At 40.9% G+C, this 16,578-nt stretch overlaps 1 protein-coding gene across 12 annotated transcripts in view; it reads right to left on the bottom strand.

Annotated features, from left to right (window-relative positions):
* Nucleotides 1-16,301, bottom strand: part of neo1a (neogenin 1a) — a 162,517-nt gene extending 146,216 nt beyond the window's left edge. For 8 of the 12 annotated variants that reach the window (XM_082526437.1, XM_082526446.1, XM_082526441.1 and 5 more), the window contains exon 1: nt 7,463-8,111. In XM_082526437.1, coding sequence (XP_082382563.1) covers nt 7,463-7,553 — 91 coding nt within the window. In that variant the 5' untranslated portion in view covers nt 7,554-8,111. Of the gene's footprint in view, nt 1-7,462; nt 8,113-16,155 lie in introns of those variants that run through there. The other 4 variants (XM_082526448.1, XM_082526440.1, XM_082526439.1 and 1 more) reach the window with 3 other exon arrangements.
* Between the last annotated feature and the right edge of the window lie 277 nt (nt 16,302-16,578).

Raw genomic sequence — 16,578 nt, 5'->3', positions numbered from 1 at the left:
CCACTGAGCACAGCTCACAATCCTCTCTCTGTGACTGACTGCCCCCACACCCTTTCAACAAATGCCTTCATTCAGTCAATGTTCCTTTGACTGAATGAAGGCTGAGAGCCTCTCTGTGTACATGGGTGACTGATACCTTATAAGGGTATATGAAACCTCTCCAACATACAAGATCTGCTGAACTGGGCACCAGTGATATGAGCAGAGGAACATTGATTATGTTAAACACAACACTGTAGTTCAGCCCCAATCAAACACAATCCATTAGAGCAATCTCATGTTGGAATTAATGATTCAAATTGCATCAGCCATACTGCACGTTTATGATGAACAAAAATCATTATATTGGAGGAGCTGCATCGATTCTTGTTTGCCTGTAGTCGCTCTGAAGCACGAGCTACTTAACTACTGCACTACACCATGAACTACACCACCGAGAAGACTTTCAGGTTAATTCATCACACCCTGGATGTCCTCCAAAAGGACAGCAGAGAATAAATTCATGTCTGAGGACTGCGGGATGTTGGGACTCCAGCAGGTAGAGTGCACCCAAATGAAGGTTATTAATCCATCTTTCAAGAAAGAGTATTAGTCTCTCTTAATTTACAACCAGGACTGCTGCCAAGAATGAAACTCGACACCACACAGTTAGATTAAAAATATAAATGACACCAAATCAAATTCAAGATTCTTAGAAACAACGACTGACAGTACGAGAGTGGGTTAATCCAACCTCTGCAAGAAGGTGATGCCATCTAACATTTAACCCTATGTAGTAATAAGCACAACCCACGTGGATGTTCGAGTCTCGTCTGCTTGTTTTGCGTTCCACTTATACTTCAGATATCTGCTATTTTTCCATCCTATGTGCTTCCTTCTGAAAAGACTATTTTTTTAAATGTCCTTCACATGTAGTTGTTAAGAGATGCAACCGTGAGACTGCTTCAAGTGAAAGTCTCTGAATACAGAGACATCTTGCCATAGTTCTCGCAAACTCTTCTAACAGTGACTAGAAAAGCCTGGACAGGAACACTCAGATCTGCTTTTAAAGATTTAAACCACAACTGCTATTCCAGTTCTTTCAGCTTTATTACATTTTTCCAGTATTTACATAAAAATACAATAAATACAACCTTAAAGGATTTACAAAAGTTTTAGGGACAGGGAAATTTAAGCACTGTAAAAAAGAAAAAAAAAGAAAAAAAAAAAGGTTTAAGAGATCTTATTTTAATAGGAAATGCCTGTAATATGCTCCCCGGGGCTGTAAAAACAGTTTTGTGTATAAGAGCCTTGCACTCATTAGCTGAGGCTCATCTGACAAGCACAGCTTGCATGTGTCATAATCCTATGCAGCTGCCACTACCGACAGGAGACACCACGACAGGAGCTCAGGGGAACCAAAATAGCAAAAGTTGGAGGAAAAATTTTTAGGTTAAAAAAGAAAACTTCTCGCTGGCCTGCTGTGCTTGTAAAAAGATTCCCCCGGAATCCTTCAAGGTTTTGCCTGAACACCAAACCAGGGGAAACTACTCCTTTGCTTGCCGTTCACTACTTAAATCTAACATCAGTACACACGTCCTTCCATTTGCTGCTGTCACGCTGCAGTTATAAAAGACGTGCACTGCATCGCAAGAGCTTGGCTCCTGTGATTTTACTGCATGCAGTGAACGACTGGACAATGCCACTCTGTCCCGAAGAACACAACCGGCTGGAACTGCAGTCGAGCAGGTCATAAATATTACAAAACATCCAAACGCAAGACTACAGCACGTTAGTGAGACAACTTTCACTTACAGGCCTAAGTGCTGCTCGGATAAACACTTCAATATATAAAAAGGGCCAAAATGATTCTTATTTGTATGCAGTTTATTTTTTGAATGAACATAAACTCTTTACACACAACAATAATTTTCTAAATATCTGCAGTCAAACAAGAAAAATAAATGATCACAGGGTAAAGAAAAAAAAAGGGGGTGGTAAACTCTATCAAAAGGTTAATTTCTGCAGGATCTTCTGAAAAGACGCCTTTAAGATCGCTATGATGATTTTTCTTTGATTCTTATTTATTAGATTATTTTCAAGGTAGGCTAAACACAATCTGCAACTCTCCAAAAACAGACGTCCTGCTGAGCTGAAAACATCGTCAAGATCGTGGCCCATCGCAACAACGCAGCTCTTTCCAGCTTTTGGTCTTGAGCCAGTGATACTCGCTTGCACAAACCCCACAGCACACACAGTTGCCTTAAGTGCACTGAAGCACACTGACCAAGATGGGAAACCGGGCTCTTATTGACACATAGCCATAATTTCAGTCTCCTCTTCGTATGCTTCGCTCATACTGCTGCTATTTGAGGCAGCCTGAGGAAAATGAAAAAAAAAAACAAAAACCCTCCACTCTCCCAAAGGTCATTAAGCCGGAGCATCACTCAATCACAGAGGAACGGGGAAGCCTGGAGAGCCTGGCTGCAGCACAGTGAAGTAGAAATTTTGCATTCTGTTCTATTTTTAAAATAGACGTAAAAGGAAGCGTGAAAATGAGTGAGGCAAATATGTTTCCAGGAAGTCTCCAGTAAAGGATATAAATGCTGTTGATGTAATGTCCCTCAGGTTACCAAGTCTCAAAAGAGTCTTCACACAGGGCAGTATGGACAGCTTTATGGTCTCTAGACACTCGTCAGCCTCTTTAAAGTCCAAGCATTTTTTTCCCCCAGCTTTCTTTGTTTTGACATGAAAGGGTGAGCAGACACAAAGACGGCAGACGGTAGTCGAAGTGGAAAGGTGCACCGTCTGACATATTTTTAGGCACAGCAGGAGCATCTCTTGAGCCGAGAAGTTCAGCTCTAAGAAGGACGCACTTGATGTGAGCGCCTTTCTGTGAACTGACCAATCGTAATACACAATAGACTGGCTTTCAAAGAACTGAGAAACATGATGGTTGAAGACAGCACCAGAGACTTTATAAAGAAAAGGAAAATCTTCATTTTAAGCCCTTTATATATGAAACGACTCTAGAGTACAGTGACAGCATTAACATCATCATCCAACCAGCTTCTATGAACATGGGTCTCTTTAACATTCAAACAGCATGACGAATAAAGTTAACTTGAACGACAGCTGCTATGCCTCATATTGATAGAAAAATTGGCTTTTAATACCTTCATCATTGCTACACATCACTTCCCCCCCAAAATGCTAATGTTTATTTCTGCACTCCTCAAGGTAAAACCTCATTTTTATCTGCCTACTAAACTCAAAAAACAAGAAACTACATACACTACATGTAACGTAGTATAGAGGAAAACTCAGAACCCTGATACAGGCCACTGAATGTCTAGGAGTAGGAGAAACTAGTGTTTCTCTGCAACACATCAACACAAGCAGCATTTCATCTTAGCAGGGGGGCAGCTACAGCTATATGCTTGCCTATGATCTGCTCGGGGTTTTAGACCATGATGCAAGTTTGGATTCGCTTCGCTCAAAGCAGCTCTGCTTCAGCAACACAGCAACCAGCAAGTCAGTCTAGTCTATGCCCCAAACGGAGACCAACAATGCCAGAGCAACAGCTCTTATGAACAATTAACAAGGAGGGGGAAATTTTCAAATTTAATAGAGTCTTAGTCTGATGGAGAAATCTTTCAAACTCACAACTGACACCGAGTTTTATATGGCAAGAAACTGGATCAAATGTGATAAGGATGCTCTACTTATTCTACATTCTTCTGATTCTCAATCTTGTAACTTCGGTCTACGCTGTAGGCAGTGTTTAAATATGAGCAATTTATGAGCTAATTAACAAACTTGGGAACCGTATGTGATGATATAAAAGACAATAACTATTGGTTAGCCACAGAAGGCTTGAGCATGTGTATGCCTGCCCGTGGAACAACTATAGAGTATAGACAGTATAAAAGATTGTCGCAGGTTCGTGACCTGAAAAGTAAAGTGTGTATATTTGACCTGCATTAATTTCGAAGGCCAGCAGGGGGCGACAGCTTGTGTTCGTACAGAAGTTTATTTGGAAAACATCCACTTGCTTTGTGACCTCAGTACACAGGTTCATGAAAAGGGCATCAAGTTTGTCTTGTAAATAATAATTTTATAATATTTGTAATATTTAAGTAATATTTGTGATTTATAAGGCGTTAGTCAATGAGGGCTCTTTTGTTTCACGAAACACCACATTTTCAACGGAGAAAATCCTGTTATAGATGTGTTATGATGGTACTTCACTAGCTATGGTGACATTACAGTGACTACACCCATCATTTATACGGTTTGCTAGAAACGACGACTACTTTTGTTGGTATTTCAGCTTTGACTGATCCTTGTAGTTTCTCTCTAGAGAGAGAAATGAGGACTTCTGTGGTAGCCGGGTTGGGTGTTTAAAATTTAGATTGTCCTCTCCAGCTTCAACCCATTCAACCAATCGGCATTTGATTTAAACACACCCATCGCTTATGAGCGGGCACTGTTAGCTCAGAGGGCTGCGTGAAATTCTGCCTCCCTAACCCTTCCAAAACTTTTCACGTAATGCTTCTCTCTGCAAAGGAGCAAAGAAACGCAAACAAATACCAACACTGGATCATAAATCGGCCTCCGGACAGCTGAAAGGGGGTGATTACACTTAGCCCAACTACCTAAAAGAAGCAACAGCAGCTGTTAAGCCATGCATTCAGAGAATATTGATCCACCCGTTCACGCTGCCAATTACATGTGATAAACTGCTGTCGCCGTTCTTAGCAAAAATCATTTCATTAACAGATTTTTGTTTTATTGCCCCTGCAAACCTTGAACAAAAGGAATAAGGCACAACCTGCCTGTTGTTTTCAACTATGCCATAAGAGCAGCAACAAACTGAGCCCTCACATCAGTGGCAATTGCAGATCAGTAGCATAGCCTAATGGGGTGGTTTCATTAGTGAAGCAGATGAATCAAATACTTGGCCAAATGTGCAATTATCCGTATCTCTGCGGATGGAGGTCATTAGGACTTAGTATGAGCTATTGGAGCCCATAAATAAATGATCAGTAAACAGCACACTCTATGCAGCAGAGACAGCAGATGACTCTGCATCATGGCCCCTCTCAAATCATCACAATAGCATGTGGACCTGTGGAAAAGACTCAGTCCATTTTTGAGGTGAAGTTTGTGTAAATGGATAAAAGAGGACATTTTTGCACATTTTATGAACAGATTAAAGAGCAGACGGAGGGTCATGCTTGAATTATTCTTGAAAATTCATGGATGATGATCCACCTTTAAGCCTTCCTTCTCTCCCCCCCACTCCCTAAAATGTCATTTAGGACCACCAGGGCATTCCCAAACAACAAAACAAAGGTGGTAAATTATGTTCTTAGCAGCAGAGTCCAGAGAGAAGAACTTAAATGCGCAAAAGAAAAGAAAGGTTGTTTAGAAGGCTTGAGCAGCGTTGCATGTAAGATGGTATGTGAGGATAAAACCCTGGAGAGAGCAATGCGAGCGCAGAGGGTTGCCAAATGTTTACACATTTCAGCAAGTTATTTGCATTGTCCTGTGGGAGACAATCAGCACTCAGCTCCCTCCCAGCAGGATTACAGAGATAACCCCGAGATAAAGAAGAGCCTAAATGGATCTCCTCTAACTGGGACTTGTTTACCAAAAAAATCCCTTAAAACTTCTTGAGACATTTTCAAAGTTCCATCATAAGAGCTTCAGAGGAGAAAGGGCTAACAATAGCAGCAGTTTGTCTGAACCTTTACAGGTTTTTCCAACGTTACACAGCGAGTCCCGAAACCCAACGAGACAGACTCAAAACTCTTTTTTTTTTGAAGTTAAGACCACAACTCCGCCATCCTTGATAAAGATAAAAGTTGTGGCCACATTCAGGACCTCAAAGAAATGTGTTTTGGATAAACAGATATTTTCGGAGAAGGGGACCCCACAATTAGTAATTTGAAACTCTCCCTGCGTGTGGGTCCCAGTCCAATTCTCTGGAATCAATCAAAGCTCCCAAAGGAACTCCCTGGACCCCTTAATCTCCTGGTTTTATTACTTTCCAGACAGTCGGCCTGTTTCACCCTACCCCCATTTCTCTTTTGTACTGATCTCCAGCAAAGCCAAGGAGGGGCTTTTTTCCCCTCTCTATCTCCCCTTCCACTACTGCAGAGCTCTTTTCATGCAGGAAAGGGTCTTTCATCAGGCTCCACACGCAAGAGAGCCCAACAGCTAGCAGAGGCCCGTCTCTTCTCTCTTTCTTTGCACATTCATTCTTTTTAAGTGACAAACCACACAGCGTGCTTTCAAAAAAAAGAAAAAAACAAGGTGCACGGACCTTCTGTTTTGACACACAAAAGTATTTTTATTTGCATATCCTGAGAATTAACGGAGAAAATTGGGCCATGTTGCACAAGAGTCAGTTACTGCCACATTTTCTTTTGGTCCAGACCTCATGCTGCTGTGTTTGATAAGGTCTGCCATCTTAAATGATAAAGATATGACTTTGTCACGATGGGGTATGCGATAAGGGCTGGAGCTGTGCACTCCAATGACTGCTGGAAAAACATTTTTCCTCATGACTCTCCAATTTATCTCAGGCACCGCTGGCTCCAAGTGCCAATAACAGACTGTGTGCTGGGTTTTTCTGAACCCCCCACCCCCTTACACACACACTCACTCTCATTATTCTAAGAACAAGAAATCACGCCCAGTATCGGTGAAATTGTGTGTGTGAGACAATACTACTAGTTGAAAGAACATATATTACCGACATGCACACACTGCAGTGCAGTGGCCGCACTTCAAAACAATTAACAGAAGCAAATGAATCGGGTCTGTTTATCCATCAGCAAAACATGTATTGACGCCCAGTAATGAGAGGTCTGCTGGACTGATGATGCCAGCTTATTACCTGACAGTGAACACTAATGACCCTTTGCATAGTGTAAGTGTGCGCCCCCCCCCCCCCCGGAAATTCCATGACCACACACACACACCTTGTCTCACACAGATTGATGGATAGACTCCAACACACCAAGCAGAATCTGTTGCTTGGCCTTTGCAGGTTTATTGCACATAATTCAGAGACACGCTCATGAACACAACTACACCGCATGTCTGGCAATGGCTTGAAAGACAACCGGAGAAACCTATCAGCAGTTCTGCCTCAACAGCCTCCACGCAGACAAAAGGACGGAGTGTGAAAGCGTGTTGCTTTTGCTGCTCGGAAGAGGGGCTGGTCTCGGATTAAACAGTGTGCCTGTAGTGGAAAGTAGCCGACTTTTAAAGTTATCTAAATATGGAAGTGTGTCTGACCCGAACGCCGCAGAATTAGCTACCTAACCCCCTGTCTGATTTCCCCCCTTCCCGAGACATTCCGTGCGTGTTTCCATTCCAACTCCTCTAAGACAACCCAGGCAAGTTCCTCCAACCGAGGCACGAAGAAGCAGACACACAGCACAACTATTAGTGGGTTGCGGGCATTTACCTTTGTCAACATGCTTTGCAGCGGTGGTCTCCGTGTAGAGAAAGGTGAGACAGAGGAGAGAGAGGAGCGACAGAGCTCCCCGCTCGGCCATCACTTTTCACGAATAAATCTTTGCAGGCTTTAAGAACCCCGGAGAAGCTGTTTTTGTTTTTTAAATAAATAAATATATATAAATCCTTAAAATCCCCGTCCACCTCCTGTGAATGCACAAAGAGAAGAAGGAAAAAAAAGTTCAACGTCCTAAAATGTGCAGGAACATCCGGAGCCAGGTAGGCTACTTTTAAAACTGGCCGGATGAAACATGTAGCTGGAAGGAGAGAGCCGCAGGTTACACACTGTTTTCTCAACTTGATCGAGGCAGAGGTTGGGGAAGGGAAAAAACCACTGAAATCAATCCATTGCCACGGAGGCGCAGTCTCAGAAAGATTTGCGCACGACTCGGCACAGACGCGTCCACTATACCGCTCCCGACATTTGCCGAGCGCGCAAAAGACTAGAAAGAGCTCCGTTGGAGTAAAAGATAAGATCCAAGCCGAAGGAGAAATCTCTGCCGCGGCCAGCTCACTGATCGCGGACGGGACGTAAGAGGAGCAGCGTGTTGTAGGGCTGGATCTCCACGGGCTCCCCGGAAAACAGGGCGTGGAGTCTCACAGAGGTTTGGATCATGGGCCGCTTCTTTGCGCTCAGGCGAAAGCTAAAATATGGAGTGGGAGTGCAAAGCAGCGACAGCACCTCATTTCCGCTAGTGGTGTGCCATACCAAGTAAACGCAGCGGCAGTATTGACCCTTACTGATACTTTTAATCTATAAAGTTAGAAGGAGAGCAGTGTGCCATGATTTATGACACAAATCATCATCGATTTGCAAATATAATTAATGCTGAACACATTTTAAATACCATTAAATCACTGTGTTTTTACTTTCCACACTGACTAGTTAACACACCTTTCTGTTTTTCATGCATTTTAAAACTTTTGGAGACCAGGAGTGTTAAGGTTTCTGTTCCTAAAAGCACAACTTCTGTTGTTTAAATGTTTTATAGGCAATAAATAAAATAGACCTGACAGTCAACACAGAGGATCATGATGTTTTTAATGTTGGAAGTATATATTTTTCAAATGTAGGCATTTCACGAAATTCAGTGGGATACATACTGAACTTCCAGAATAGAAGCAAAGTATCAGTCCGCACTAGTACTACCGATATCTGGATCGATCCACCCTCCTCTAATATCTGCCAAAATATTGAGCAAATTCACATCATCAATGAAGTCTTCATCTCCTTAAGATTTTAGTGATATACTTCACATCAATATTCAGTTGTGTTACTCTGTCTCACTAATTAGCACCACACACAAGCTGTTAAATATCACGACCCACTATCACACAAAGATATAATACATGAGACTCGCAGCTCATTAATCTGTGCCCCTCACAACATCCTATTTTTATCTATGAGGTTTGCACTGGTGGCTAATTAGCAACAGACTCCCATTAGACAGGCGCCATCTTGGAAAAAACTTGAAAAGCCAATAACTTCATGAAATATAAATAAAAAGGCAAACCGAAAAGCATTTTAAATAGTTTGGCCATACTTACGCCTCATTTTCAAATCCTCAATATACTGTTCAACAAAACTGCAAGGACAGATATGGAAGACTTCAGAATAACAGTTTTTTGTTGTTGTTGTTGTTTAGCAGAGGTGGCTAGGCTAATTTCCATACAATAAGGATGGCCACCGGAAGCTGCAGATATATACACTCACTAAAGTTAATCAAACTGGTAATGAGTGTATATTGAGTAGTAGTATGTGACAAGCAAAGAGAATAATTAAACAATCCTCAACTCACTAAACTTTACAGGTTAAAATGACATTTTAGCCCATTAAACAGCTTTAGGCATATACATATATATGACTAAAGGGAGAGAGAGAGTTTTATAGAGTTTTCATGTGTGTGTGTGTGTGTGTGTGGGGGGGGGGGGGGGGTAGATTAATCTATTCAATCAATTCAATTATTTATAAAGCGTCAAATCACAACAGCAGTCCGCTTAATATTGTAAGGTAGACCCTACAATCAAATCAAAACAGTCATATGACCTCCCATGAGCAAGCACTTTGGCGACAGTGAGAAGAAGAACACCCTAATTATAATTCACATCAGTTGTGGATTTGTTAGCCATACATTTTCCAAATCATAGGTGATATTTTGATATTTTTACCTCTTTCTTAATCCTGTACTTTCAGGTTGCAGAGAGCAAGTAGCAGTGTTATATCCATGCCTATTGAAGCTGTCTCTGTAACATTTTTTCCTGTTTGGAATAACGTCTGCTAAAATCCAAGCACTCTCAGAGCCCAACATCTGTAACCTGATACGGACAGATGATGTCACTTTGTGGCCGGGAATCAGAAGATAGGATTAAAGCCCTAAATCAAGTTGCTTAAAATAAACTCTGTGACTGTATGCATCGTTAGAGGACAAGGAAGCGGGGAAAGTGCACGTCCTTGCTTTAAAAAAAAGATGGGGAATTAAAAGAGTATTATATCAAGGTGAAAAGTCTGACATTTACACCGCTTTCCTTTTTGAGGAAGGCTCTTCTCTGCATAAAAAGTGACTGCTTGTTTGCAGTAAATGGAGCAGAATTATGAAATCAAAAACAAGTGCTGTATTCTCCTTCAGCTTGTGACTATGCTTTAGGGAGGAACAAAAAAGGAAGGGTGCCCTCTTTGGAAACCGATGGCATCCCAACACTGCTGTATCATCCAGACAGTCTTTCACTCAGACACATGGAACAGCTCCCCCCACTGGTATGAGTAATCCATGACATATTAATCATGAGCATTTCTCCCTCTGGGCACGAGAGCGCGAGAGCTTATTTTTGTTTGGTGTCGTTTCCCTGAACATCTCATTTTAACTGTCATATATAACGTTTTCACTTTCAATTAATGACACCTTCTTTCTGGCATGGTGCGCCCCAGGGCTCACCTTTTGGGCTAATGTCATTTTCTTTATACCATTGTTTTTCATTCTTTCATTCTCTTTCATTGTTTCATCCCCTTTCATTCTCGTACAAGCTAAATAAATAATTGGATGTATTTAAACCAAATATCCCACTGGAGTTTTATATCTATTTAGCTGCCTTCAAGGACTTCACATCTGGTGTAGCTCAATTCCTTTCACCCACATCACACAAATCTGAACACATGAAATCAAGAACATACAGCCCTCTCTCTACATAGGCTGAGGAAACTGAAGAGATTCATTATTATTTTGCTGATTTTTAAAGCTATAGAAATATATTACGCTATATTATTACATGTTGTGTTATTTTTGTGTCCAAAAATACTATTTATGCCCGTCAAACTGTGTTATTCTTTTCATTTTTGTAACTTAAGCTAAAGGAATTGGAACAAATTATATGTTTTTGTAAGAAAGTGAGAAAACAAATAAAAACCTAATTTTGTGAAATTAAAAAAATATGGTCAGGTACATTGACTGGACTGAAAGTAAATTTAAAAAAAAAAAGACAGCCAATGTTCAACAAAAGCCTCAAAGTGGTTCAAGGCCTTAACATTACAAGAAAGTCTGACTCCTTGAAAACAACCAGTGTTGGCTCAAGACTTTTGCACAGTAGTGTACTTTTGCACTCATGACGAAAAAGCCATTTTTACTACTGAATACTGAGTATATATGTTGCTAAACTTTTCATACTGTTACTTAACTAGGATTATGAGTTTTGCTTTTCTAAACAGTTTTTAATGCAGAAAGGAGATCTTGTGCAGTCCCACCTTTTAGGTAATACCATCTATATGAAGGCAGGTTTGCACATGAGCCTGAAATATTTGTCCCAAGTGTTTTCCAACCTTTATTTCTGATCCAATATTATGACTTACTGTGGACTCACTGATTTTCACTTGGTCCTCTTAGACACACTCCACAGAAAACTAAACTAAACTAACTAAAATGCTAGCAATGCCCCTGTTTTTGGGGTGTAACAGATAAGAATTAAGTTCATAATGATGTCAAAGAGCTTTAGTTTGTTGGTATACTTAAAAAGATCATCAAACTAGCTCAGAGAGGCAATGAAATCTTATCAGCAACATTGCAATGCAAATTTGCCTTTACATCACTCAGACTTAACATTATAATTTATCAAACAAATGTTGTGGACCCTGTTTAAATTGAGTCGACTGATTGATTTTTGACTGACCAAAAAGTAAATAATTAACAAACCCTCAGTGTCTGGTGGCCTTGTGCTTAAATAGCGCAGCCCCAGAGTTTTACAGCCCTGTTTTGGTTTGATGTGCCTGCATCTCCATGAGCAGCAGCCCCTCCACAAAACATACATGTGAACTGAAAAGCAAGTACGGCACGCTGAGATCAATTTAAGACGAGATTTACATAAGGTCTCATCACGGCTGCATATTAACGTAGCTTTACGGGTCCCGTTTGTCCCTGCACTGAAACAAAGCAAACACATAAAAAACAGCTGTTTCATACAGAATAAGAATAATTGCATTTTTGTATCAGGGGATCTTTTTGTTGTTAGGAAGTTTACAGGACGGCACAGATTTCACTTACTGTTCAGCATAAGCTGCATACATATGTGATATTCAGATCATGGCACCTTTAAAACATGTTTTTCCTCTGCAGGAATTTTAGGTATCCCAAAATTTATTTGTACTGCGAGAAACCCCTCCAGAGCTTTTTTACAGTGTGCTGTGTTCTTTATAATGAAGCAGTATATTCAGCAGCAGACACAGCTGTTAAATTCAGTTCACATCCACAGACCAATTATAAAATGCCCCCCCCTACACACACACACAGACAGCTTGTTGCTCCTTATTCTGGGAACATAATTTTTCTAGATTTAAGAACAAGGCCATACCAAATCTCATATCTCCAACATTAAAGGGATATTCTCTTCATAAATCAAATAATGGCAACCATGCATTCGGGGAAATGGCCATTAGATTACTGCACGGAGGGGATGGTGGATTAACTTGCACTTGAAGCAGCTGTTAAGTGTAATATTTTAAACCCTTCTAAATGTTTGGAAGTCATTTAAAGTAGCAGCCATATGCACAGTGACACATATTCGGGCGTCATTAAGTGAAGAAGTGATCCATACAACTTGTATTGGAACACACACACTCAATCAATGATTTTTTTCTAGATCGAGTGACGTTTTTTTAATGCCATTTTATCTAATCTTAAAAAAATCTCCCTGGTTAAATTACCACTCCTAAAATAATACCCTAATCAGCTATCTGTTCAAATGATTCGTGTGGATTATCAATGCTAGGATTTGATCCCAGCATGATCCTAATCTTATTTAGAAGCAGATTAAGGGGCACGAGGCTCATCTCATCGGAGAGCCAGCCAGATGTCTTCAACATGATCCAGATCCAAAAGTCTTTAGCGTGGCATCTGGGGCATCCTGAGGATTATCTACACTCTTAATGACGTGTCACCTCATCCGCTGACCGCTGACTGCAAAAGAGCAGTTGCAGTGTAAGCTTCAAGTTTAGTTGACTATTAATTAAATAGGACACTTGCAGTCAACTTAGTGGTTGAAGCTGTGGTCGCTTAATGTGTGTCTGAGCACTGCTGTGTAAGTGGGTGTGTAAAATTCAAATTTACCCCCCCCCCCCAAATAGATGGCATTTCATTGATATTTCTCCCAATCGTTCACATTTGATTTACATGCACAGGGCTATATTTGTATATATATGTGTGCAAGCTAGTTGCCCACAGATGCAAATATCTGCTGTGTACCTGGCCCAAACCTGGGGCTACAGATGGCAGAAGGCCTCATGTAGACTATACCCACCTGCTACTGCACAGCGCAAGAGGCAGCCGGTGTGCACTCAGAAAGCCTCATCATACATGTGCTTGCCTGGGCACATTTTCAGAGCCTGGCACAGCTCACCCCACACATGTCAGCACTTTCTTTCTCTGTCTTCACTCTTTTGCTGGATGCTGGTAATCATTGTTCTAATTACCTCTCAGTGTGCAGCTGAAATATCGCTGAAAGCGGTAGCTTGATTGACGTCAGCAGTTATAAAGAGGACGAATACAGAGCAGGCAGGCAATCATGGCTGCGCTCACAGTGACCAGATAATCTAGGATCTATGCCAGTCAGAAATTCTATTAGTTCAGCTAATTCAGGTAATAATAACATTAAAAAAAACCACAGTGGTGACCACTGTTTAAAAATTGAATTGTAATGTACATCCTAATTTTGTGTAATCCATCAGAGGTTGAGCACTGGGACATAACGAGTGATAACAGGAACGAGAGAGAAAAACCCAAATTCATTTACAGTCAGATGGTTTTAATCAGTGGGATGACAGTCACATGTGAATGGACATCCATGAAGTTGTTGATGCTCATCAGACTGGAAAAAATAAAATTAGATAAAAACAGTATGGGCTCTATCAATCCACTGACAGACAGACTGTGTAAAAATGGAGAAAATTCAACGCCACTCTTGGACTCCCCAGGAGCGTCCAAACAACACAGATCACGCCACGAGCGAGGCATGTAATCCTCTAGGAGCTCACAAAGAAACCCTGGGGGACTTCAAAACAATTAAAGGCTTCTCTCACATCAGCCAATATTAATGTTCTTGAATCGACCATGAGGAGAGTGCTGCACAACACAAAATGCATCGTTCTCCAAAAGGTACACAGCTGCTCATCTGCAGTTTGCTAAAGATCATGTGGACACGTCAAAAGGCTGTTTGAACAGTGTTTTTGGATGAGTTTAAATGAGAAGCATTATTTTCCAAGAAAAGAACGCATCACTTTCATGAAACATGGTGGTGGTAGTGTCATGGTTTGGGCCTGGGTGAAAATGTTTTTTTTTTAAATCTTTGGTGAATATGTGAAGACACGTGTCAGGCAACTTAATACACAAAAGTGAGTCATACTGTAAGACAACAGCTCTTATGTTGCTTTCCATTTCCCCTCGGATGACAGAGCTCTTTAGTTCAGCAAATTCCAGTAGAAAAGTTGGAAAAGCAAGGAAAAACAGGATTTATCTTGCTCCTCAACAAGGAAGAGCCACTCATAGATGACTAGCAATACAGTGCAATGCTTGTTCTTTTGTCTTCTTGAAGACACCTTGATCCAACAGAAATCTTGTGGGAGGGTATGGAGTGAGCAGGTCATGTGAGGACTCTCACCAATAATATCCTATGGTTGTTGGTGAGAGTCAGGCCTGCAGAATTTCTCTAAGATAGTGTGCAGGTCTGATGAACAGTTTCCACCAGTGTTTACTTGCACTCATTACTGCACAAAGGCACCAACACCATATACACCACTATACTAACATATATAATATACAATACCTCCCACAGATGTAAAGTTTAATAATTTTTCTCAAAAAAACAAACAAACAAAAACAACAAAAATCTAATCTAATTGTCTTATTTGCTTTATCTGCTTTTTGAAATGAAAATCTGATGATACTTTGGGCCAGATGTACATAACTAAATAGCATATTCTCTCCACACCCCAGGCGACAACTTGCTTCTCCAGCAGGATGGTCAAGATGATGGGTGGTCAGAAAAAGAGGAAAAGGTAAAGGACAGAGGGACAAAACATAGAACCAACTTTGTATTTTGCTGTCTTTTAAAAAGTTGCAGGCTAATGGTTTTGTGTGTCTAAAGCTATTTTCACAGATGAACTGACACACAAAGTTTTCCTGACACAGAAAATGTCAGGACAACCAGGCCGCATTGTCTGAACCTGCTGTTCCTCACATGTAGCACACAGCAGGTGATAGAGCAGATAGAAAGAGGGACACAAGAAGTTCTCTCCCTCTCTGTAAATTCACTGGACCATTACCTGCCCGATTCTCATCAGCTCAGTCAGACATCATATGAACTTTGGGAGCTGCCAGGTTAAAACTTATTTATTGATTATAGTGCATCAGACATGGTGTCCAGGAAAGTTCATGACTGCTGCGAATGTGTGAGAACAGCTTGGGCTTGTATCTGTGTATGTGCAGCTGCACCCATAACCATAGCACACCATAAACTCAGTATCCAGATTGTTCTCTTGGCTTATTGACCACTCTGACATGTTTGTAATTAATCATCTGAACAGTTTTCCTCAGTTTTTATTCAAATGCAATGCGTTAAAATGCGCCGTTTTTGACATGTGCTCACTGTATGAGAGAAAAATAGAGGAAAGTATGTAAACACTTAAGTAATTCAGTCGCAGTGCAGCGAAGGTGGGGAGATCTTAAAACAGCTCTGGTAATTATCACTGTGATATATGTGTGTTTAAAAAGCAACATGAGCTCCAGAGAGACTACATTCTACACTTGTGGAAAGAAATGCCAAATCATTGCACCCGTAAAGGGGATCAGTCAACTTGGACAAGAGCCTGTGCGAGCACAAACTTAGAACTCACCTTCTAAGTTTGTGCACGCATAGGCGGAGATGGGTCTGTGAAGGCTTCAATTTATTTTCAAGGGAACAGCATAAGAAATGCCGTCGACAGAGGCTGAACAGAGACAAAGAGGAGAGGAGAGCAGCCAAATCATGAGCTGGAAGTACTGCTACCACCCATCTCTCTTCTGGGAGTATAAGAGGTACAGGATTGTTCAGAAAAAGGATAAGGCTGTCATGCTGCATAGCTACAACTGATAAAATGTTGATGAGGCTTTGAAGCATCCAACATACCTGGAAAGACGCTTTTCTAGTGGCATATCAAACGCCACGAATAAACTTTTTATGTCGAGTTGTGCCGACACTGAATCGAGTTTTCCTCCAGAATATGAAGAGGATGATTTGAAAAGCTTCTTTCCCCCCTTTTTCTAAAAAGAAAATTCATTCATTAGTACGTTTTGTTCATTTCTTTTTAACATAACAACTACAAAGCAGAATACAAAGAAAAAAAAAGTAACTTTTCCTTTTTCTCTGGGGCCTTTGTCTCTTCAGGAATACCTCATAACTCTTCTTTTTAAAGGTTAGTCTGTGACAATAGCTCATAGGTGTGCATGAAATGTCAGTGGATTCTAATGAAACAAGTAGAAATTCAAAGCATTAAGCCTAACAGTTCTTTGATGCCTAAATCTGCACGCCCTGCTGCCGTTCGCAGTCACA

The sequence above is a fragment of the Aulonocara stuartgranti genome (assembly GCF_965226115.1).
Source record: "Aulonocara stuartgranti genome assembly, chromosome: 1".
Classification (NCBI taxonomy): domain Eukaryota; kingdom Metazoa; phylum Chordata; class Actinopteri; order Cichliformes; family Cichlidae; genus Aulonocara; species Aulonocara stuartgranti.
The sequence above is the reverse complement of the archived record's forward strand: the minus strand, read 5'-3'. Positions and strand labels throughout refer to the sequence as shown.